Here is a 23,680-nt window from a genome sequence, read left to right as displayed (position 1 = left end):
TGTGAGTGAGTGTGTGTGTGGGGGTGAGGATGTTTAAGTGTGTGTGTTCTGTCACCTGGTCAGCATATTTGAGTTTGAGGCAGGAGATGACCTGTCCCTCCAGCTCGTTGTCGTCTCTGGCGTTGTTCAGGATGTTCTGGCAGAATTTGGGGATATCAGCTTTACAGGCCTTCCTCAACACAGGGTTCAGGCGGTAATCTACCACACACACACACACACACACACAAGCTCATCACCAGCAGTAACAGCACAAAACATAACCTGCTTTCTGAAGCACACACACACAACTCACCGTGTTCAATGGTCAAACTCAACCAGTGCCACCAGGAGGAGTAAATGACTATTTAGATTTAGTGTGAACTGACCCTTTAAGCTATCAGCTCCAGTACTCTTATATAATCATTCTACAAACAACTATAGAAAGATAGATAGACGGACAGATGGATAAACAATATTAGACGGATGATCGATAGAGTGGGTGGGTAGGTAAGTAGATATGTAGACAGACAGACAGACAGATGCTCTCAGTAAGTAAGTACCCGTGTTCTGTGTGATCTGCCTCTTGGTGATCATCTGTTTGCACTTGGGGTCCATGAGCTCGCTGTTCTTGTTCTGCTTTAGGCACTGCAGCAGGTTCTTGGCGTCCGTCTCGCTGCAGAAGCGCTGAGGAAGGACAATAATAATAATAATGATAATGATGATGATGATGATGATGATGAAGATGCTGCAGTTACTAAAGCTCTCCTCACCCGGATCATCTGCTTGCAGACCCTCATCAGCTGGAAGTCCAGCTCCGGGTCCATCATCTCTGTCTCCTGCAGCCGGAACACCTTCTGATGGCAGTGCTGCGTCAGGTGCTTCTTATTCTCCTTCAGGCACTCGATCACCTAAACACACACACGTCAGTCAGCTGGTCAGTGGTGCGGTCAGCAAGTTCAGTGATTCAGTATTGCAGTCGGTAAATCGCTCTGTGGTGCAGTCAGTTGGTTGGTAAATTGTTCAGTCAGTTGATCAGTAGGTGAGTAAGATGGTCAGTGGTTTAGTCAGTTGGTCAGCAGTTCAGTCAGTGGTTCAGTAAATTGGTCTGTAGTGGTGTCTAAGTTGGTAAGTGGTTCAGTAAGTTGGTCAGTGGTCGAGTCAGTAAATTGGTCTGTAGTTCAGACAGTTGGTCAGTAGTTCAGTAAGTTGGTCTGTAGTAGAGTCAGTAAGCTGCTCAGTGGTTCAGCCAGTTGGTTAATAGTTTAGTAAGTTGGTCAGTAGTGGAGTCAATAAGTTGGTCAGTAATTCAGTAAGTTGGTCAGTGCTTTATTCAGTTGGTCAGTAGCGGAGTCAGTAAGTTTGTCAAAAGGTTTCATTCGGTTTTTCTCTAGTTCAGTCAGTCAGTTGTTCAGTAAGTTGGTCTGTAGTGGAGTCAGTAAGCTGCTCAGTGGTTCGGTCAGTTGGTTAATAGTTTAGTAAGTTGATCAGTAGTGGAGTCAATAAGTTGGTCAGTGGTTTATTCAGTTGGTCAGTAGTTCAGTCAGTGGTTCAGTCAGTTGGTCAGTAGTTCAGTAAGTTGGTCTGTAGTGGAGTCAGTAAGCTGCTCAGTGGTTCGGTCAGTTGGTTAATAGTTTAGTAAGTTGATCAGTAGTGGAGTCAATAAGTTGGTCAGTGGTTTATTCAGTTGGTCAGTAGTTCAGTCAGTGGTTCAGTCAGTTGGTCAGTAGTTCAGTAAGTTGGTCTGTAGTGGAGTCAGTAAGCTGCTCAGTGGTTCGGTCAGTTGGTTAATAGTTTAGTAAGTTGATCAGTAGTGGAGTCAATAAGTTGGTCAGTGGTTTATTCAGTTGGTCAGTAGTTCAGTCAGTGGTTCAGTCAGTTGGTCAGTAGTTCAGTAAGTTGGTCTGTAGTGGAGTCAGTAAGCTGCTCAGTGGTTCGGTCAGTTGGTTAATAGTTTAGTAAGTTGATCAGTAGTGGAGTCAATAAGTTGGTCAGTGGTTTATTCAGTTGGTCAGTAGTTCAGTCAGTGGTTCAGTCAGTTGGTCAGTAGTTCAGTAAGTTGGTCTGTAGTGGAGTCAGTAAGCTGCTCAGTGGTTCGGTCAGTTGGTTAATAGTTTAGTAAGTTGATCAGTAGTGGAGTCAATAAGTTGGTCAGTGGTTTATTCAGTTGGTCAGTAGTTCAGTCAGTTGGTCAGTAGTGGAGTCAATAAGTTGGTCAGTAATTCAGTCAGTTGATCAGTGGTTTATTCAGTTGGTCAGTAGTGGAGTCAGTCAGTTGGTCAGTAGTTCAGTAAGTTGGTCTGTAGTGGAGTCAGTAAGCTGCTCAGTGGTTCGGTCAGTTGTTTAATAGTTTAATAAGTTGATTAGTAGTGGAGTCAATAAGTTGGTCAGTGGTTTATTCAGTTGGTCAGTGGTTCAGTCAGTTGGTCAGTAGTAGAGTCAATAAGTTGGTCAGTAATTCAGTCAGTTGATCAGTGGTTTATTCAGTTGGTCAGTAGTGGAGTCAGTCAGTTGGTCAGTAGTTCAGTAAGTTGGTCTGTAGTAGAGTCAGTAAGCTGCTCAGTGGTTCGGTCAGTTGTTTAATAGTTTAATAAGTTGATTAGTAGTGGAGTCAATAAGTTGGTCAGTGGTTTATTCAGTTGGTCAGTAGTTCAGTCAGTGGTTCAGTCAGTTGGTCAGTAGTAGAGTCAATAAGTTGGTCAGTAATTCAGTCAGTTGATCAGTGGTTTATTCAGTTGGTCAGTAGTGGAGTCAGTCAGTTGGTCAGTAGTTCAGTAAGTTGGTCTGTAGTAGAGTCAGTAAGCTGCTCAGTGGTTCGGTCAGTTGGTTAATAGTTTAGTAAGTTGATCAGTAGTAGAGTCAATAAGTTGGTCAGTGGTTTATTCAGTTGGTCAGTAAGTTTGTCAAAAGGTTTCATTCGGGTTTTCTCTAGTTCAGTCAGTAGGTCAGTAGTTCAGTAAGTTGGTCTGTAGTGGAGTCAATAAGTCAGTCAGGGGTTCAGTCAGTTGGTCAGTAGTTCAGTAAGTTGGTCTGTAGTTGAGTCAGTAAGTGGTTCAGTAAGTTGGTCAGTGATTCAGTCAGTTGGTCAGTAGTGCAGTCAGTAAAATAGGCAGCGGTTTGGTCAGTCACGCAATCAGTCAGCTGGTCAGTGGTTTAATAAGTTAGTCAGTAGTGTGATTCAACAGTTGGTCAATGATGAGATCAATCAGTCAGTGATATGGTTAGTCAGTCAATGGTGTCGTCAATCAGTCAATCAATAGTGCAGTCAGTCAGTCAGTCAGTCGATCGGTCAATCATTCAGTCAGTCGTTCTGCCAGTGATGTGGTAAGTCAGTCAGTCATGAGGTCAATGCTGTTGTCAGTTAGTGATGTGGTCAGAAAGTAGGTTGGTCAGTGATATGGTGTGGAAGCGTGAGGCTCACCTGTGCGTTCCCGAACACCACATTCTGGCAGTGCTGCTTGATGTCCTGCCGGCAGCTCTCATACAGCTCAGGCTCCAGACGGATGTCCTCTGACTGCAGGAACACAAACACAACAGAACACACGTCACAGCTACACAACAGACCACATGTGACGACTACATGTGATGTGAACCCAGAATTAAACACACCGCTCTAGTAAAGCTTCATATTCAGTACAAGTTAATTTAGTTCAAGCTTCGTGTTATAATGAAGAGTATAAACACTGACCATCTCCAGCTCCTCCACCCGCAGCTGCTTGCGGCACTTCATGGACACTCGCTGCTCTTTGGCCTCCTGCAGGGTGTCGTTCCTGACCGTAGTGCTCAGACAGATGACCACGTCCACCCTGAACACACAACACCTTCCCATCATTTACTGTCCATCAATAATTCTGCAGTAAAATCAGTGTATTGATGCGTTGAGCAGACACTAGAGTAAGATCAGTGTGAGGATGGGGAAGTCTCACTTCTTCTTGATGTTGGGGCAGAGCTTCAGCACGTCTTCTTTACACGCCATCTTGAACTTGTAGGAGAAGCGGAAGTCCTTCATCTGGATCTGAAGCGCAGGAGAAACACGGTAAACAGAGGAGCAGGGAGTGTGTGTGTGTGTGTGTGTGTGTCGTCAGACGCACCAGCTGGAAGTGTGTGACGCCGACGGCGCACTTCTCGTTCATCTCCTTCTGGTGTTTGTTGGCCACGAGGCACTCCATCAGGTCTCCGGTGTCGATCTGATTATCAGCCACTTCCTGCACAACACAAACAGCAGAAGACGCTCAGAGATGCAGGAGAACACACACACACACACACACACACACACACACACACACACACAAACGTACGTGGCAGTAGGACTGGATCACCGGCTCACAGGCCCGAATCAGCAGCGCCTCAATCTGAATGTCCTGAGAAACAGAAACACACGCACACACACACACACACACACACACACACACACACTCATTAGCAGAAACACACAAATACACAACACACAAAAATTAGGCACCTGTAGCATGAAGCTGGACAAGCTTGTTAGCTGGTTAACTTTCCGTTTATTTTGTACCAATCCTGGTTTTTGGTACCATAAGGGCAGCAGCACTTTATTAACTCCTGGTTGTCATGGTATCTTACACTGCACAGATAACCTGCTTTAGAGTTATGTTCTGGATATGCTCGGGCTATGTTCCGGACATGCTCGGGCTATGTTCCGGACATGCTCGGGCTATGTTCCGGACATGCTCGGGCTATGTTCCGGACATGCTCGGGCTATGTTCAGGCTATGTTCTGGATATGCTCAGGCCATGTTCTGGATATGCTCAGGCCATGTTCTGGATATGCTCAGGCTATGTTCCAAATAGGTTCCGAATATGTTCCAGTTATGTTCAGGTTATGTTCTAGATACATTCTGGTTGTGTTCAGACTATGTACAGGACATGTACTAGATATGCTCTGGTTATGTCCTGAATGTTCCAGTTATGTTAAGGTTACCCACAAGAAATGTTCAGCTTATGTTCTGATTAAATTCCAGTTATGTTCAGGCTATGGTCTGGGTATGTTCAGGCTACGTTACGAGTATGTTCAGGCGATGTTTTGGGTATTTTCAGGCTCTGTTCTGGCTATGCACATAATATGTTCAGGACACATTCTGGTTATGTTTAAACTGTGTGCAGGATATGTTCTGATTAAGTTCATGTTATGTTCTGGGTCCTGAACCATAAAGCTGGACTAACTGTCTAGCCAGGTAAGTTTCAGTTTAGTTTGCATCAATTCTTGGTTTTAGATAACATGAAGGTAGCTCAGCTGCTAAATAAATGTCCATGCCTTAAAGTTACCCAAAACCCAAGATCGGTGCAAACTAAACTGAAACTTAATGAGCTAGCCAGCTAATCCAGCTTCATGGTACAGGCCACAACACCACACAAGACAATTTGTGTACCTCAGACTCGAGCTCCGTCAGGTTCCCCACCACATCCCTGCAGCCGGGCGCCAGATCCTCCAGATGATCCTGCAGACACTCCAGCTCCTGAAACGCACACACAGTGTTAGTGAATGCTAATAAACACAGTGACAGTGGTGTTTATTCTCCGCTGAGCTGACCTGTCCAGCCTCAGTCTTCTCACTGCACCATTTCCCCAGATCAGTCATGCAGCGCTGCTGGAGCTCCGGGTCCAGCTTCACATCCAGAGCTCTCTGATGAAGGATCCGCTGCACCTCTGTCTTACAGTCCCGCGACAACTACACACACAAACACATATTAAACACACACCACCTTACATTCCAGTGACCACACACACACACACAAAAATTAACACAACACACAATCCCAGAACAACTGAACACACATCCACACACACCTTTCTTAGTACCAAATAAACACACTATGGCAGACAGAGAACACAAACACACCCCCACTGCAAACACACTGACCCACACCCAGAACGCCTGCTTTTAGATCAGTCGGAAAAATTCTCCCAGGAACCACATCATCATCATCATCATCATCATCATCATCATCATCATCATCATCATCATATCCATCATTAATATCAAAGTGAATCACTCCTCAATTAAAGCCCCGGACACACACACACACACACACACACACACACACACACACACACATGATCTCAGTCTCAGTGATGGAGGAAAGTGATTGGCTGCTGATCATTTACTGAAAGCCGGAGGAGAAAATCAGGAGGCCTGACGAGAACACCAACAGATCACATTTCACAGCAAATACACACACGCTTATTTTAATGTGGCTTCAACACTGAGACCATCAATGAATAAAATAAATATTAATAAATAAATAATAATAAAAATTAATCAAAATAAATATACAATTAATAAAAATTAAATTAATTTAAATAAATAATAAAAAACAACAGGACTTTAATCTAAATGATAAATTGTTCATTCCAGTCAAAAGACCAGAGTTTTGAATTTACAGGATATTATTATGAAATATATTAAAGAGTTAATCAATATAAAGGCAGTTTAAATGCTGAAGAAGCGCCTCTGCCAGTGTTTTAGCTGTGAAATGTGCTCTGTGTTCTGCAGAGCTCCAGCAGACCATACTTACACTCGCTCCAGAACCCTTTTCAGAAGACTCTGATGAAGCCTACATTCGGGAAGCCTGAGGTGAGCTGTGTGTGTTTGACAGTATTGATGTTCACTGATGTGCGTGTGTGTGTGTGAGCGTACCCGCCGGCCCTGCATCTCGGTGCGGTACGCGTGCCGGTACAGACAGGAGAACACTGCTCCGGGCGGCAGGAACTCGCTGGTCTCGTTCCAGCCGTGAGTGTGGCAGATGCGGGCCGCGTCGTTCTGGCACTTCTTGTACATGATGGGGTCCAGTCTGAGGGAACAAACACAGATTATTAGCCGGCAGAATTAAACCATGTAGACTCAAACCTGCAAAGATGGCAACGTGGACCAAACCATGAAAGAAGCAAAAGACATGAGGTCAGATTTGACAGTTCAGTGTGCAGTGTTTTCTGAACACTGGAGTTTTGCTTTGGGGTTTATGGGGTTAGACTTGCATGGACATCAACAAATTGTGCACGAGAGATGATGTTTTGAGGCTTGTTGCATGCTCAAAGCATGATTTACTGTGCACAGAGAAATGAACATGCATGCAACAAGCAACTAGCACAGTCAAAACATGATCTCTCGCCTGCAGAACTGTTAACAATCCTAAAAACTCCAACACAAACGCCAGAGCAAACAAAACCCAAACCCTTGAGAAAAACACACACCAAACGCAAACAGAAACTAAAATGTCAAGAAAAACAAAACTCAAACACACACAGACCAAACACAACCCAACACAACAGAGGAAAATAAACAACCCGTCAATATATCTGAAGAGCCTGACACGCTTTCATTTGGGGACACACAGAAAGAGATGCGGCTACTTTACTAGTGACGCACACTTTCTGAAGGCTGGTAGAACACGAGTAAAGATGAAGCTTTAATGTGTGTGTGTGTGTGTGTGTGTGTGTGTGTGTGTGTGTGTGTGTGTGTGTGTGTATTTGAGACTCACTTCCAGTCTCTGGAGATGAAATACTGCAGTTCCAGCAGCCGCTGCTCACAGTCCTCCACCATCTTATCAGTGTACAGGTGCTCCATCAGACACGACAGGATCCTGCACACACACACACACACACACACACAGGTTAATAACTCATTAAACTCAATCAAGGGCAAAGGTGAGGATTGATGAGGGATGTGTGTGTGTGTGAGACTCACATTGGGTCTCCATTGCGGATGTGTTTGCACGCAGTCTGGATGACAGACTCGCAGGCCTCGTTCAGAGCACGATCGATGCGGTAATCGGCCCCAGGGTCCGTCTCCTGGATCAGTGTCTGGAGCTGTACACACACACACACACACAACTTTATTGAAGACTCTGATGAACAAATGCAGTTCATCAGTCAAAGAGAGAGAGAGAGAGAGAGAGAGAGAGCGCAGTGATCACACACACACACACAGCATTAATCCTGCCGTCACACTCCTCATCTCCACTATTAAACAGGTCTTTAAAATCACAATAATCAATATTCTGACTACTCAAACAGCACCAGGAGTTCAACATTCTGAATTCATATAGAAAACATTACATTAGTGTGGATAAAATACTTCAAATGAACCCCCAGAGTAAACGTGATGTTTTTCCATTAAAATACATGGATCATTTATTATTTTTGAATGCTGAAGGATTCTGTTGCTTTATTAATACTGCACACACACAGCTGAAGTCAGAATTATTCAATAGTATCTGAATGCAGCCTTTATGATGCAAGCTGAGACTGCATCACTCAGAGATGCCAGAAACAATGCACTCAGTGGAGCGAGTGACGTCATTGTGAGGGGTAGGGTTAGGTGAGCCCATTAAAAATCATTGGATGCAGCACAGATTGCACTTCACCAGATCTGCAGACCACTCTCGAATTATTAACCCCCCTGTTTATTTTTTCACCAATTTCTGTTTAACGGAGAGCAGATTTCTCATCATATTTCTGCACATAATAGTGTTAATAACTCATCTCTAATAACTGATTTATTTTCTCCTTGTCATGATGACAGTAAATAATATTAGACTAGATATTCTTCAAGACACTTCTATACAGCTTAAAGTGACATTTAAAGGCTTAACTAGGGTAATTAGGTTAACTAGGCAGGTTAGGGTAATTAGGCAGGTTATTGTATAATGATGGTTTGTTCCGTAGACTATCGGAAACAAATATAGCTTAAAGGGTCTAATAATATTGACCTTAAAATGGTGTTTAAACTATTAAAAACTGCTTTTATTCTAGCCGAAATAAAACAAATAAGACTTTCTCTAGAAGAAAAGATATTATCAGACATACTGTCAACATTTCCTGAATGTGAGAAACATCATTTGGGAAATATTTAATAAAGAAATCAAAGAGGGGGCTAATAATTCTGTCTTCAGCTGTATTGAGCGTATTCTTCAATGTGGAAGTGCGCTGGATTTTATGATTGTTTTAGAACTTCCTAGTCATTTCTCCCATTAGCGACTGAATCAGAACACTGAATGGCAGAAAACGGTCAAACGACTCGCTCTACAAACGAGTGTGTTCATGACTATACAGACAAAGTAGACTAATATAATAAGATGATATTAGTTTGCAATATCAAGCAGCAAAACCAGCTGTATTAACGTCTAAACATTAATGGAAGTGAATGAGACCGGAAATCTCCAGCCATAAAGATTCAAATGACTGCAGCCGCACGTACGCGGAGAATAAGGTGAATAATATAAAGCCCGATTTACACTTTAAACTGGCACCGCGGACCTCCGCTGACTACACGCACACCTCAAAACACAGATGAGGCGTTTATACTCGTGTTCACCGATGTGATATCCTTTAATACGACAGGGGGCAGTCAAAAGAAACCCACAGTAAAGTCGAGCGAGTAAACAGAGAAGTAGGAAGTTTCCGGAACTATGTCATATCACTAACATTATTCAAGATTAACTAATTATTTAATGATTATAAACATTTTTATAACCATTCAAGAGTTGTTTTTTAATCAATCTTTGATTGCATCACTTGCTTTTGTTGATATGTCAGACAGTTCCATCTATTAAAGATTATTAAAGTATTATTGACTACAGAACATGGGTTGCTCTACAGATATGCTTATTATATAAAGAATGAACCATTATCACTAATAAATGAGATATAATCAGTGTGGTAAAATGCCAGTAACTGACCGCCTTCTGGCAGTGTCCCTCCAGGATGCCCTTCTCGCGGGACACCCTCATCAGGCAGTGCAGTGTCCGGCCCTTGTGGTGCAGGCCGGAGCAGTGTGTGTCGATCTCTCCTCTGCAGTGCAGGACGATCTCAGGACTCAGAGAATAATCCTCCATCAGCATCCGCCTGTAGTCCAGCATCTCTCCCTGACACTCGCCGCTCACCGTCTGGCCTGAGACACACACACACACACAGCAGGGTAAAACACTACACAAGTATTCCTTTAAGCAACTATACTTTACTTAAAGAGCACCCATGATGCAGAATCTCCTTTTGTGAGCTGTTTGGACAGGAGTGTGTGTAGTATAGTGTGCCCACTGTCATCTGGGAGTGACAGAAACACAAGTCTATTATTGTTTATCTCCTGACGTTAAAATCAGATCCAAATCCCAGCGATATTAATAATAATAATAATAAGAAGAATAATAACAGTTGTTTAAAAGTGCATAGCAGCATGCAAATTAAACGTTTACCCAGCACCTGCAACAACCATGCGTGAAGCTGCGGAGTTAATATGTATCGTGACTGAGTCAGAATGTAATTGTCCGTGAACACTGGAGTGTGTATATCTGTTTCTGATGACCCACCGCGGTGGACGGCCGCCTCCAGACACAGCAGCAGGTAGGAGAGTTTGGCTTCTCGAGCGCGGGGCATCGCCGTGTCCATGTTGCAGCGGTATTTACGCAGGTCCGGCTTACAGGCTTTAGCCAGAGAGTAGCTGACCTTATAGTCCTGCACGATCAGCTTCTGTCTGGTGGAGAGAGCGTCCTTACACTGCCAACACACACACACACACACACACACACACACAGTCATTCTGTCTCATTAACATTATGCTCCATGATTATTATAGTTAAAAAGCAACATTATCAGAATATAAATCAAATCTAAATCCATGTGGGACAGTTAGGATTCAGCAGCACCATCTACTATTGCTGGAGTCACGTCATAATACTGATGTATGCCAACTATTACATGATATCAGTAATTATTAAACAAACAAAAACAAATAAAATAAATAAATACAGATAAAATAAAAACAACAATACTTTAAAGAAAAATCAATCACATTTAATAAATGTAAATAAATATTATTTTATTATTATTACTTTTAATTGATTTACTCACACACACACACACACACACACACACACACACACACACACACACACAATATATATATATATATATAAAATAATAATAAAACAAACAATTAAGTAACATAAATGATAAAAACATTAACAAAAAATATTAAAATAAATAATAATAAAATGAATGTAAATAATAAATACATTTATATAAATAAAAGTATACAAATACAAAATAACAACAACAACAATAATATTATTCATAACTATTATTATTATTATTATTTAAATTACAATTAAATCAACAAATAAATAATAAAATAAATGTAAATGATAAATACATTTATTAAATAAAAGTATATAAATACAAAATAACAACAACAACATTCATAACTATTATTATTATTATTATTATTATTTAAAATTAAATCAACAAATAAATAATTAAATTAAATGCATAAATTAAATGCAAATGATAAATACATTTAATAACTAAAACAAGAATTATATTTATTTATATATATATATATATATATATATATATATATATATATATATATATATATATATATATATATATATATATATATATATATATATGTGAAATAATAATAATAAAATAATTTCACAAAATAAATGAAAAAAATTTAAGTATATAAAAAATTACAAAAATAATAATAAAAATATTAACAATAACAATAATAAAATAATATTATTATTATTATTAATAATAATTAATTATTATATATATATAAAATAATTACAAATAAACAATTAAATAATAAAAGTAAATAATATACATTTAATAAATAGATAATAAACACTTACATACACAAATACATTTCCAAACACACTTTCATATTTCACGTTTTTAGAATTAAAATTATTTAAGTTTGTCTGACACTTCTTATTTCTCCTAACTCAGGTCAGGAGCCAACACTTCTTATATGCGTGTCCACTTTAATCATAGTTTTCTGATCTGACACTTATTATTCGCTCATCTGTCAGAATCAGCCTGCTTTGTCTATCTGGTCATTTTCCTCAGTTTTCTAACAGTAGAAGGATGTTCCTCCACTTATTAGCGCGTTTAACATTAGGTTTTTACATCTAACGCTAATATTTCAGCTTCATCTCACAGTTTAGGTCACCGTTAAGATCAGCAGGAAGGAAAAGCAGTGAGAGTGTGTGTTGCACATTTCTGCGAGTGTGAATTAAAGCACACTGATCTTCAGCTGCTGTGAAACACGCACCTTATCAGACATGCTCTCCTCAAACTTGTGGTTGAAGAGACACTTGTAGACTTTCCCTTCTCCAGCTGGAGTCTGAACGAGCGGAGAAACACACACACACACACACACACACACACACACACACACACACACACACACACACACACGTTTATTCCAACAATCACAGCATACACATCAGTTCAACAAAGAGCTGCTCAGAAACACCAGAGAAGTTCAATGGCCTTCAGCAATGTGGAGAGAGAGAGTGTGTGTGTGTGTGTGTGTGTGTGTGTGTGTGTGTGTGTGTGTGTGTGTGTGTATATATCTTTATTCTAGCGGTTATCATCCACCATGATGATTTCAATGTTTACTGTTATTATCTGTTTGTATTTGCATGTCTGTTCGTCTGTGTGTGTCTGACTGGGGGTCTGCATGTGGGTATGTGAGAGTGTCTACGAGTGTGTCCAAGTTTTCTGTCTGTCTAAGTGTGTGTCTGTGCGAGTGTGTTTGTGTGTGGCCGAGTGAGTGAGCATCGGTATCTGTCAGTGTGTTTCTGAGTGTGTGTATCAGTGTGTGACTGCGTTTCTGTCTGTCTGTGTGAGTCAGTGTGGTTGTGTGTATCTGAGTGTGTGTGTGTGTGCGTCTCTGACGTGTTCACAGAAGCGCTCTCGGTCGTCTCTGCAGGAGAAGAACAGATGTCGGTCCAGGTGGAAGTCATCAGAGGAGAGCTCCGCCACACGCATGATGGCCTTCCTGCAGGCGTCCTGGATGGAGAAGCGGCCCACCGGCCCCTGATCCGGATCCTGATCCTGCTCCGCCACCAGACCCTTCTCCAGACACGCGATCACCTCACCCTGAGAGTGCACGTCCTGCACACACACACACACACACACACACACACACACACAGAGTTACAGCGACAGGTCAACATTCCTCTAATGTTCTGAAAACATCAAATGTGGAGAAATCTGCAGGATATTCAGCCCAGCGGGTCTCAAAGGGGGACACGGGGGATTCCTTCTAGTGGTGCGCAGACAAACACACACAAACAAACAAACAAACATATGCCCAAAACAGACAGAAGCACAAACAAACACACATGCAAGCAAACAAACAAACACACACACACACAAACAAACATACGCCCAAACACATGTGCAAACAAACAAACACACAAACAAACATACGCCCAAACACATGTGCAAACAAACAAACACACAAACAAACATACGCCCAAACACATGTGCAAACAAACAAACACACAAACAAACATACGCCCAAACACATGTGCAAACAAACAAACACACAAACAAACATACGCCCAAACACATGTGCAAACAAACAAACACACAAACAAACATACGCCCAAACACATGTGCAAACAAACAAACACACAAACAAACATACGCCCAAACACATGTGCAAACAAACAAACACACAAACAAACATACGCCCAAACACATGTGCAAACAAACAAACACACAAACAAACATACGCCCAAACAGACAGAAGCACAAACACATGTGCAAACAAACAAAAACACACGTGCAAACAAACACACACACACACACACACGTACGCCCAAACAAACACACGTGCAAACAAACACACACACACACAAACAAACAAACAAACGCCCAAATAGACAGACGCACAAACACATGTGCAAACAAACAAACAAACAAACACACACACACACAAACATACGCCCAAACAGACAGAAGCACAAACAAACACACGTGCAAACAAACAAAAACACACACACGTACGCCCAAACAAACACACACACACACAAACAAAAACAAACAGACACAAATACACAAGGAAACAAGTACATGCCAACAAACAAACAAACACACAAACAAACACATGCGCACATTAATACACCAACAAACTCACACACAAACAAACAAACATGCACAAATAAACAAACACACAAACAAACAAAAACGCAAACACACACACAAACAAACACACGCACAAACACATTAATGCACAAACAAACACACACACGCATGCACAAACAAACTAATGCACAAACAAACGCCAAACATGTATGCACAAACAAACAAACACACACACACACACACAAACACACGCACAAACAAACAATGACCCAGACAGTCTAAAGCAGCAACACTCAGTATTGCGTGATTATCTGCTGTCATGGCTTAATCAATAAATGTGATTATAATGGAGGTCAGTGAGGTAAAGACAGCAGCATTATCAGCAGAGGAGTCAGTCTGAGTATTGATGAGGGGTTTTTCATGTCAATGAATTTTCCTAAAATGTGTGTCAAAATAAGATTTGCCAGCAAAAGAATGATTCCATTTGCTGAAACTGAGAAAGCGGAGGCCAAATTAAGAGTCAAACCGACCCTAGTGTGGGTGAAAACAACCCAACAGCACACCAAAGCTATACGACTGTAACCTCATGCAAATGTGCACCCACTTAAACCCAGCTGTGGTTTCCAGAGAGCGGCGGCAGCAGGAAGTGCTGGTGTTTAAATAACCCCTGTGCTTCCTCCTGAGCTGTGTGTGTGTGTGTGTGTGTGTGTGTGTGTGTGTGTGTGCTGACCTTCTCCCCAGTGTTGACGCTCCCGCAGTGCAGCTTGTTGATGTCGTCTTTGCATTTGTCGATGAAGCCGCAGATCAGCCGGTAGTCGCTGTAGATGATGCTGGTCATCTTGGTGATGTACTGGTTACACTGGTACTCCGAGATGTTGTTGCGGTGGTCCACCAGACAGGACACTAGATAACCCTTCCCACGCTCCTCAGCGGCGCACTCCTTAATCTGAGCACACATCACACATGCATTAGGTTTAATTGCTATTTATTTGTATTGAAATTATTTGAATTCTCATTTCATTTTAATTGCAGCAAATTTATATTGACAATTAACTGTATTTTAATTGCAATTTAATGTCAACTAATTGTGTTTAATGGAAATGTAATTTTAATTGTCATAATTTAATTGTATTTTATATTGCAACTTTATTGCTATTTAATTTTAATAGTTATTTATAGACAGGACACCAGATAACCCTTCGCATGCTCTTCAGCAGCACACTCATTAATCTGAGCACACGTTACACATGTATTTAGTTTAATTGTCATTTAATTTAATAGTACTTTAAGTGCTATTTCATATGTATTGCAATTTTTCATTTTATTTTAATTCACATTTAATTTTATTGAATTAATTTGAATAGTTATTTAATTTAATTGTAATTAATTATGATTGTCATTTAATTTAATTGTATTTTAATTGCATTTTAATTATCATATAATTTAATTGTATTTTAAATTGCAACTTAATTGCCATTTAATTTCAATTTAATTGTAATTAGCTTGTTTTAATGCCATATCAGCAGCATTGTCTATATTCATGGCAACACTTGTACAAAGATTTCAATATATAATTTACAATCATAGCGGTTTGTTAATAATCGGCATTATACAAAAACAACACAAATAACAACACTGATACAAGTCAAACACTTAATACTGTTCAGGTTTTTTGTAAAGACTTATTATAAATAGTTATATAATACTGTAATATATATATATATATATAGACTTATTCTAAATATAGTTTATTATAAATATTGCATAAATAAATCGAGATAAACATTTTAAAGTTCCTCCAGAAGACCCCTTCCTGAATAAAAATGTTCTTTAATACAATACATATTAAAAAAGTGTATTAAAGTATGTTTCATAGTCGAAATATTATTACACGAGTTACAAACAGGTTTCACAACTGAGGACACATTACAGAGGAGCTATGATGCACACAGCTGATGACAGACGTGTGCGTTTAGATTTACACTGACCGGCCACTTTATTAGGTACACCTGTCCAACTGCTTGTCAACACTCATTTCTAATCAGCCAATCACACGGCAGCAGCTCACTGCATGTAGGCATGTAGACATGGTCAAGACGATCTGCTGCAGGTCAAAGCGAGCATCAGAATGGGGAAGAAAGGGGATTTAAGTGACTTTGAACGTGGCATGGTTGTTGGTGCCAGACGGGCTGCTCTGAGTATTTCAGAAACTGCTGATCTACTGGGATTTTCACGCACAACCATCTCTAGGGTTTACAGAGAATGGTCCAACAAAGTGAGCGGCAGTTCTGTGAGCGTAAATGGATGTGCAGCCGACAAATCTGCAGCAACTGTGTGATGCTATCATGTCAATATGGAGCAAAATCTCTGAGGAATATTTCCAGTAGCTTGTTGAATCTCTGACACCAAGGATTAAGGCAGTTCTGAAGGCTATAAGGGGGTCCGACCCGGTACTAGTGAGGTGTACCTAATAAAGTGGCCGGTGAGTAAATATAGGTGTGTGTTTACTGACCCCACTGATGGTGGACTTGCAGACCTCCACAGCCACAGACTCAAACTTGGGGTCCTTCGTCAGGTTCAGCTTGTAGTTCCAGAGCAGCTGACAATAATGGAGAGCAGGGGTCTTACTTTTGAGTCGAACCCTGCCACCTACACTTCAATAACTCAATCACTAGTGAAAAAATCTAAATTATATAACCGAAATCATGTTAAAGAGTGAATATTTTACATTGCTTAAGTAGTTTTACATTGAATTATCAGAAAAATGATTATTTAAACTGAATTATTTCATAGTTTATTATTGATCATTGATTACTAGTTATTAAAACACACCAAATAAAGACTCAAAAAGCATTGAAAAACAAAAAGGAAACATAAATGCATGTGGAATTATTTGGCATGCACTTGAAGCAAAATGTTAATATTAGCAATTTAATTACTATAAAAGGTCTGATAAGATTTATTCCACAATAAAAGTACTGACATTTCTCTTTTGTCTTTAGAAAATTACTATAATAGAAGAATTACAGGCCAGAACTAGCAAATGATTGAGTGTGAATTAAGATCAGGGTGACTCCAGAAGAGTTCATAAGTTAAACATCTGTAATTTCACATCTAAAAATGAATACAAACATCAACCAAAATGAAAAGCAATGGCATAAATATATCATTAATTCAATAATTAATATTATTTAATACAAGCGTAATACAATATTAATGCAAACATCTGAAAACGCGACACTTTTTAATAATGTACGCAAAAAAAGAAGCTCTCTACAACACTTAAACTGGGAATAAACGTGATCAATAATGAACAGCAGATGCCAATAAGTGATTTTTGTATATTATTTATAGTTCAGTTAGAATGGAACTCAGTTTGTGACGTCTGCAGTAAAAGAAACTGGAGCAAACTTTAACATCAGATCAGCATTGATGAAGAAATAAAGCAGAAGTGTTGTCTGAACACTTACATGATTGCAGTCGGCAGCGATTTCAGTCTCCTGAAGAGAAAAGCAGACAAGAGTTGAGGTTATTTCAGCATTCTTAAAGGCACAGCTCACTCATAAATATAGATCATGTCCTCATTTATTTAATCTTACACTTGTCTCGAGGGGTCAGTTCACCCACAAATGAAATAAACATAATAATTACTCTCTCAAATGGTTACAAACATTTATGAGTTTCTTTCTTCTGTTAAACACAAAAGAAGATATTTTGAAGAATGCTGAATACCGGTTACCACTGACTTTAATAGTAGGAAAACAAATATTATGGAAGTCAATGGTTACCGTTTTTATCATTCTTCAAAATATCTCCTTTGTGTTTAACAGAAGAAAGAAACTCATAAAAGTTGTAAATAATGATGACATTGGCGAAACTGTGGCCTCACAGCAAGAAGGCTGCTGGTTCGAGTCCCAACTCAGTAGGCGTTTCTGTTTTTGCATGTTCTCCTCGTGTTGGTGTGGGTTTCCTCCGGGTGCTCCGGTTTCCCCCACAGTCCAAACACATGCGCTATAGGGGAATTGATCCACTAAACTTGCTGTAGTGTATGAGTGTGTGTGTGTGTGTGTGTGTGTGTGTGTGTGTGTGTGTGAACGTGTTTATGGGTGTTTCCCAGTACTGAGTTGCAGCTGGAAGGACATGCACTGTGTATAACATATACTTGAATAGTTAGCGGTTCATTCCGCTGTGGCGACCCCTGATGAATAAAGAGACTAAGCTGAAGGAAAATGAATGCATTTTTTGGGGTGTACTGTGCCTTTAAGAGTAGTTAGTTAGTAGGCAAACTGTGCGCATTAGCCTAGCACTGTGTGTCTGAGGTGTGTGTTGTTGACATTTAGGCTTAGAGAGTGTGTGTTTGTGTGTGTGTAAGATAATAAAAGAAGCTCATGAGGACTCTGATCCTGCTCCACATCCGCTCTGACCATCACATTCATTAACTTTATATATAACGGACTCTGAGATGTTCAAGAGCAGCACGACTACTGTAATAACACACGCACTTATTCCTGATCAACAGGTAATAGATGTACAGGCAATCAGAAGAGTGCGAGCATTTAAAGAGACAGCGCTTATCATAAACATTACTGTAATATACACCATAGCAGCTGTTATTATAGTGTGTGTGTGTGTGTGTGTGTGTGTGTGAGAGAACACGTCTACAAAATCTGCCTGTGTGTGTTAATGAATGAACCGCCAACTAATCCAGCATATGTTTCAAGCAGTGCATGCCCTTCCAGCTGCAACCCAGTACTGGGAAACACCCATTCACACACACACACACACTCATACACTACAGCCAGTTTAGTTGATCAATTCCCCTATAGCGCATGTGTTTGGACTGTGGGGGAAACCGGAGCACCCGGAGGAAACCCACACCAACACGGGGAGAACATGCAAACTCCACACAGAAACACCACGGGACTGTAAATGACTATTTCGAAAGTTATCTAAGCAGCAGCATTTAGTCATTGAGTAGTTAATATGCTAATAATGTCTGTATTTTCACATCTCAGGGCATTTGTTTGTGATGGTGATGCATGTAGAAATAGAACAGATTTTCCTCCTTGTTTTATAAATGTTTCATGCACAGAATATTAGTGAACGTGTCTAGCAGTGTTGTACTTCTCATGCCAGGACCGCAGGTGGCGCTGTGAGTAATCTACACAGAAGCAGAACAGATATTGCTTACAAAAGTCCCCCAAAATGTAAAATGAGAAGCCCATCCGCCTGCAGTGATGATGGCGAAGCAGTGTGGTGTAAAGAGCGCCTCAGTTCTCATCATATGCAGATGTTTAATCAACAGAATCTAGTCACACAGTGTCATTACTGCATGTCTGTTCTCATTCTGCTGGAGACGCCGATCTAAACACAGAGGCTCATATAACAAAAGCACACCTTAAAGAGCAACAAGCCGAAGCAGAAGCAAACAGCGCTGATCCTGAGCTCAAATAAACAGCCCAATCTGACCATACTGAAGGAAACGTGGAGCTTTCAGGACGAGACAGACAGAGCAGTGTTCGGCAGTGGTCCCGTGACTCTGAGTGAGATCATATAATGACAAACACTAGAGAAAAACATCTCAAACATCTGACATATATACGTGTAGAGACTGAAAACCTGTCAGACTGCAGCTTTACATCTACTTCCTGGTAGTGTAGGAGAGGGAAAATGTGCACTGGTATACACAGACTCAAATCTAAGATCATATGTAGCCTTTTATTTCCTGATTAAAACACATATATATAAATAAATTAAAGTTTGTATATACATAATACATGTGCAGTGTTTATTTATTATGTACATTAATACACACTCGCATACATTTGAGTAGATATACATGCCTACAGTTGATTGGTTGGATCTCGGTTTATGATGTCTAAACCCAAACATAACCCAAACATGTACCGAACACAACCAAAACTAAACCCAAACATATCCAGAACTAAACCCAAACATATCCAGAACATAACCAGATCTAAACCAGAATATATTTAGAACATCCCTAGACTTAAATGCAAACATATCCAGAACATAACTAGGACTAAACCCAAACATATCCAAAACATAACCAGAAATAAACCCAAACATATCCAGAACAAAACTCAAACCTGTCCAAAACATAACTAGAACTAAACCCAAACATATCCAGAACATAACTAGGACTAAACCCAAACACATCCAAAACATAACCAGATCTAAACCAGAATATATCCAGAACATAACTAGACCTAAATGCAAACATATCCAGAACATAACCAGAAATAAACCTGAGCATATCTAGAACAGAACTAAAACTGGTTATGTTCTGGATATGTTCACATTTAGATCTAAACCCGAACATAACTAGAACTAAATGGAAACATATTCAAAACATAACCAGAAGTAAATGTGAACATATCCAGAACATAACTAGAACTAAACCCAAACATATCCAGAACATAACTAGAACTAAACCCGAACATATCCAGAACATAACTAGAACTAAATGTGGACATAACCAGATCTAAACACAAACATAACTAGAACAAAACAGAAACATATCCGGAACTTAACCCAAACAAAACTAAAACTAAACACAAACATATGCAGAATTAAACAAACATATCGAAACGTAACCCCAACATAACTAGAACAAAACCGAAACATATCCAGAACATAACTAGAACTAAACCCGAACATAACTAGAACTAAATGTGGACATAACCAGATTAAAACTCTAACATAACTAGAACTAAATGTGGACATAACAGATCTAAACTCAAACATAACTAGAACAAAACAGAAACATATCCGGAACTTAACCCAAACAAAACTAAAACTAAACACAAACATATGCAGAATTAAACATAAACATATCGAAACGTAACCCCAACATAACTAGAACAAAACCGAAACATATCCAGAACATAACTAGAAGTAAACCCGAACATAACTAGAACTAAATGTGGACATAACCAGATTTAAACTTGAACATAACTAGAACTAAACACAAACATATGCAGAATTAAACCTAAACATATCAAACCTTAACCAGAACTTAACCACAACATAATCCTGAACATAGTCTACTATACAGCAGGTTAGCTGTGCACCATAAATTACCACAAAGACAAAAAACAATTAAAGCCAATCTGCCTTCATGGTACTTAAAACCCAGGATTGGTGCAAAATAAACTCAAATTTAACTGGCTAACCAGCTAATCCAGCTTTATGGAACAGGTCCCAGGAACTAAAAGCCTTGATGAGTAACACAACGTTGCTAAAAACAGCAGCCAAATCCAATCAAAGACGCAGTAAACCGTCCTGACCCCGTCCAGTCTGAGCTGAGAAATCTAACTCTGGGTTTATGGACTCTTTAACAGGATTAAACTACTGATTCTCCATCCGATCTCTTATATCTGAGGGAAAAGAACACGGTGAGGACACTGAGAAGCCTGAGATATGAGAACATCAGCTGCTCCACATCATCTCAACACTGCGCTCTTTAATTCAGACTTTAGCCACTGGCAGATTATGAATAATGGAGGTAAACAAACGCTCTCCATTCACTCCTCATTTTATTCATACGCAACAGCGGGGGACACTGAATGAGGAAATAAGCAGCCTTACAGTGTAAATAAATGATGGAGAAAGCACGGTCAGTCCTCAGCATCACTCCAATATATCATGGTAAAAACAACCCCGACTAGATCAAGGCGGCACAATATTAGCTTCAGCATCGAGATCGCAAAGATCTGCAGTGTTGAGTTGACTACGCAGTGTCATTTCTACATTTACATACACAAAAGCATAATGCACTCACTGTTTGTTTCACTTTTATCTTTGCTGCACTGATCTATGCTTGTATTTGTTTATTACATGTTATGTGTGATTTCCTCCTCTAAAGAATCATCCTAATCAATCAAAATCAACACATTAGGAAACACTTTAGAGACCAATTCTCACTATTAACTACTTGCTTATTAGCATGCATGTTATTAAAATATATTAGTACTTATAAAGCACATGTTCTGGATGATCTTATTCTACATGCTTACCCTAATCCTACCCAATAGCTAAACTACAGTTATGACTATTAATAAGCAGCGAATTAGGAGTTTAAGCAAAAGTCAAAAGGGTGTGCTAAGAGGGAGAATTGAACCTTAAAATACAGTGAGACCAAAAATTCTTATTATATCTCAATATACATTTCTGAAAAGTAAATATCCCAATGTCAGATTTCCAATATCTAGAGGCAACCAAAAGAGAAACAACAAATGATGTGATGAGAAATAATCTGAGTCCACAACCCTGTAGTGCAACAACAAACTCTTGGAGGAGCAGGGTAGCTCATACTGATGCTAACTTCAAAATCCCTTCATTTGGATTTCAGGGGGACTTAAAAGTCAAGTTGCTGAAGCTTTTACTTCAGTATGTTGACGTACTCACAAATAAAGCAGGATATTGAGCAGGGGGCGGGGTTTTCTTTTAGCGCATCATTCCCTCATAGCAAACTACCGGTAAGAGGGGGCGTGGCTAATAATATCACTTCTGAAGGGTAAACAGAGAAGGAGCCACTCAAACGCAGAAGCTCAGACTGAAGCAATAGTGTCCCCCGTGGGTTACCTCGCACTGATTAATCGGAATAACCAATGTGCTCTGGCCAATCAAACACTACATTGTGATTTCAGACGGACTTTAAACGAACGGGGCCGCGCGTGACGTCACGAGGAACTCAGCTGACTCACTCCGCGCACTTGGGCGTATCAGTGCGTTCTAAGTAGGCAGCTTTAGAATTTGAAACACGGCCAGAAACAGCAAACACACTTCCAGCCCCTCCATTAGTCGTGATAACTCCATTTTAGCACCTCGAACCAGAGAAACGTCACGAATGCGTCATTCAGAGGCCTGCTAACGGCACACTCAACGTCTTCTGCTCTCGCTATCGGTGTTATTAGTGTTAACACAAGAGGCTGCAGCTACAGCTGTGTGTTACTGTATTACTGTAATCATCATCATCATCATCATCAGTGTGACGCTTCTGTGTTTCTCACTCACACAGAGAGAGAGAGAGAGAGAGAGAGAGAGAGAGAGAGAGAGAGAGAGAGAGAGAGAGAGAGCTCTCCTCAGACACACACTCGGCCGGGTTTTCTCACGTCTTTGCGGTCCTGCAGGCACTCGAGCACGGCCAGGTTGTTGTTCCAGGAGTGTTTGGGGCAGATCCGGCTCACGTCCTCCCGACAGGCCGCCTCCTCCGCGAGCTTCCAGCCGCCGCTGCGCCGCACCGACGCCCCGTCCAGCGCCACCGCATTCTTGGCCCGCTCCCCGTTCTCCGCCGCATTCTCGGTGCCCACGATCACCGATTTGAGTCCGCGAGAGGAAGAGATCCAGCAGGAGAAGAGGATCAACAGCAGCAGGCGCTGCACACGTCCACACGCCGCCATCTTCACTCGGCGAGATTACGAATCCTACTACGGCCAAGAGCGCGCTCATGAATATCCATGACGTCCGCTTCCTGAACGCGCGCTGCCTGATTAATATTCATGAGCTGTATCCCCCGCCGTAGTAGGATTGGTCATGGAAGCAGTGCGGTTCGAGCGGCTCACCGGTGGGTACAAACACCGGCCACGTCGACTGAAGAATAAACGATTACTAGGCGAGCGGAAGATAAAGGAGATAATTAGCATTAAAACTGGATTTAGATAAAACATGCGTGGCTTAGAGCTCGTGTGTTTAACTATGTGAATTATGTTGTAATGTATGGTTAGGGTTCCACTTTTCCAAGTGTAAATTATGAGACCGCTTCTGCAGTAATCTGT

General features: G+C 40.5%; 1 protein-coding gene across 3 annotated transcripts in view; it reads right to left on the bottom strand.

Moving 5' to 3' along the window:
- The window catches only part of glg1a (golgi glycoprotein 1a), a 28,502-nt gene extending 5,169 nt beyond the window's left edge, over window positions 1-23,333 (bottom strand). For 2 of the 3 annotated variants that reach the window (XM_056451809.1, XM_056451808.1), the window contains exons 1-21: window positions 23,018-23,332; window positions 17,351-17,380; window positions 16,393-16,479; window positions 14,611-14,826; window positions 12,684-12,902; window positions 12,055-12,126; window positions 10,304-10,490; window positions 9,677-9,888; window positions 7,684-7,805; window positions 7,478-7,579; window positions 6,637-6,790; window positions 5,530-5,667; window positions 5,369-5,455; window positions 4,275-4,337; window positions 4,068-4,181; window positions 3,903-3,991; window positions 3,665-3,782; window positions 3,398-3,490; window positions 750-887; window positions 540-663; window positions 56-198 (exon numbers count right to left, since the gene is read on the bottom strand). In XM_056451809.1, the coding sequence (XP_056307784.1) occupies window positions 56-198; window positions 540-663; window positions 750-887; window positions 3,398-3,490; window positions 3,665-3,782; window positions 3,903-3,991; window positions 4,068-4,181; window positions 4,275-4,337; window positions 5,369-5,455; window positions 5,530-5,667; window positions 6,637-6,790; window positions 7,478-7,579; window positions 7,684-7,805; window positions 9,677-9,888; window positions 10,304-10,490; window positions 12,055-12,126; window positions 12,684-12,902; window positions 14,611-14,826; window positions 16,393-16,479; window positions 17,351-17,380; window positions 23,018-23,305 (2,796 nt within the window). In that variant the 5' untranslated portion in view covers window positions 23,306-23,332. Of the gene's footprint in view, window positions 1-55; window positions 199-539; window positions 664-749; window positions 888-3,397; window positions 3,491-3,664; window positions 3,783-3,902; window positions 3,992-4,067; window positions 4,182-4,274; window positions 4,338-5,368; window positions 5,456-5,529; window positions 5,668-6,514; window positions 6,554-6,636; window positions 6,791-7,477; window positions 7,580-7,683; window positions 7,806-9,676; window positions 9,889-10,303; window positions 10,491-12,054; window positions 12,127-12,683; window positions 12,903-14,610; window positions 14,827-16,392; window positions 16,480-17,350; window positions 17,381-23,017 lie in introns of all 3 variants that reach the window. The other variant, XM_056451806.1, reaches the window with a different exon arrangement.
- Window positions 23,334-23,680: the final 347 nt, after the last annotated feature.

This window comes from Danio aesculapii, chromosome 25, assembly GCF_903798145.1.
Source record: "Danio aesculapii chromosome 25, fDanAes4.1, whole genome shotgun sequence".
Lineage (NCBI taxonomy): Eukaryota > Metazoa > Chordata > Actinopteri > Cypriniformes > Danionidae > Danio > Danio aesculapii.
This window is presented reverse-complemented; position numbering and strand designations above follow the sequence as displayed.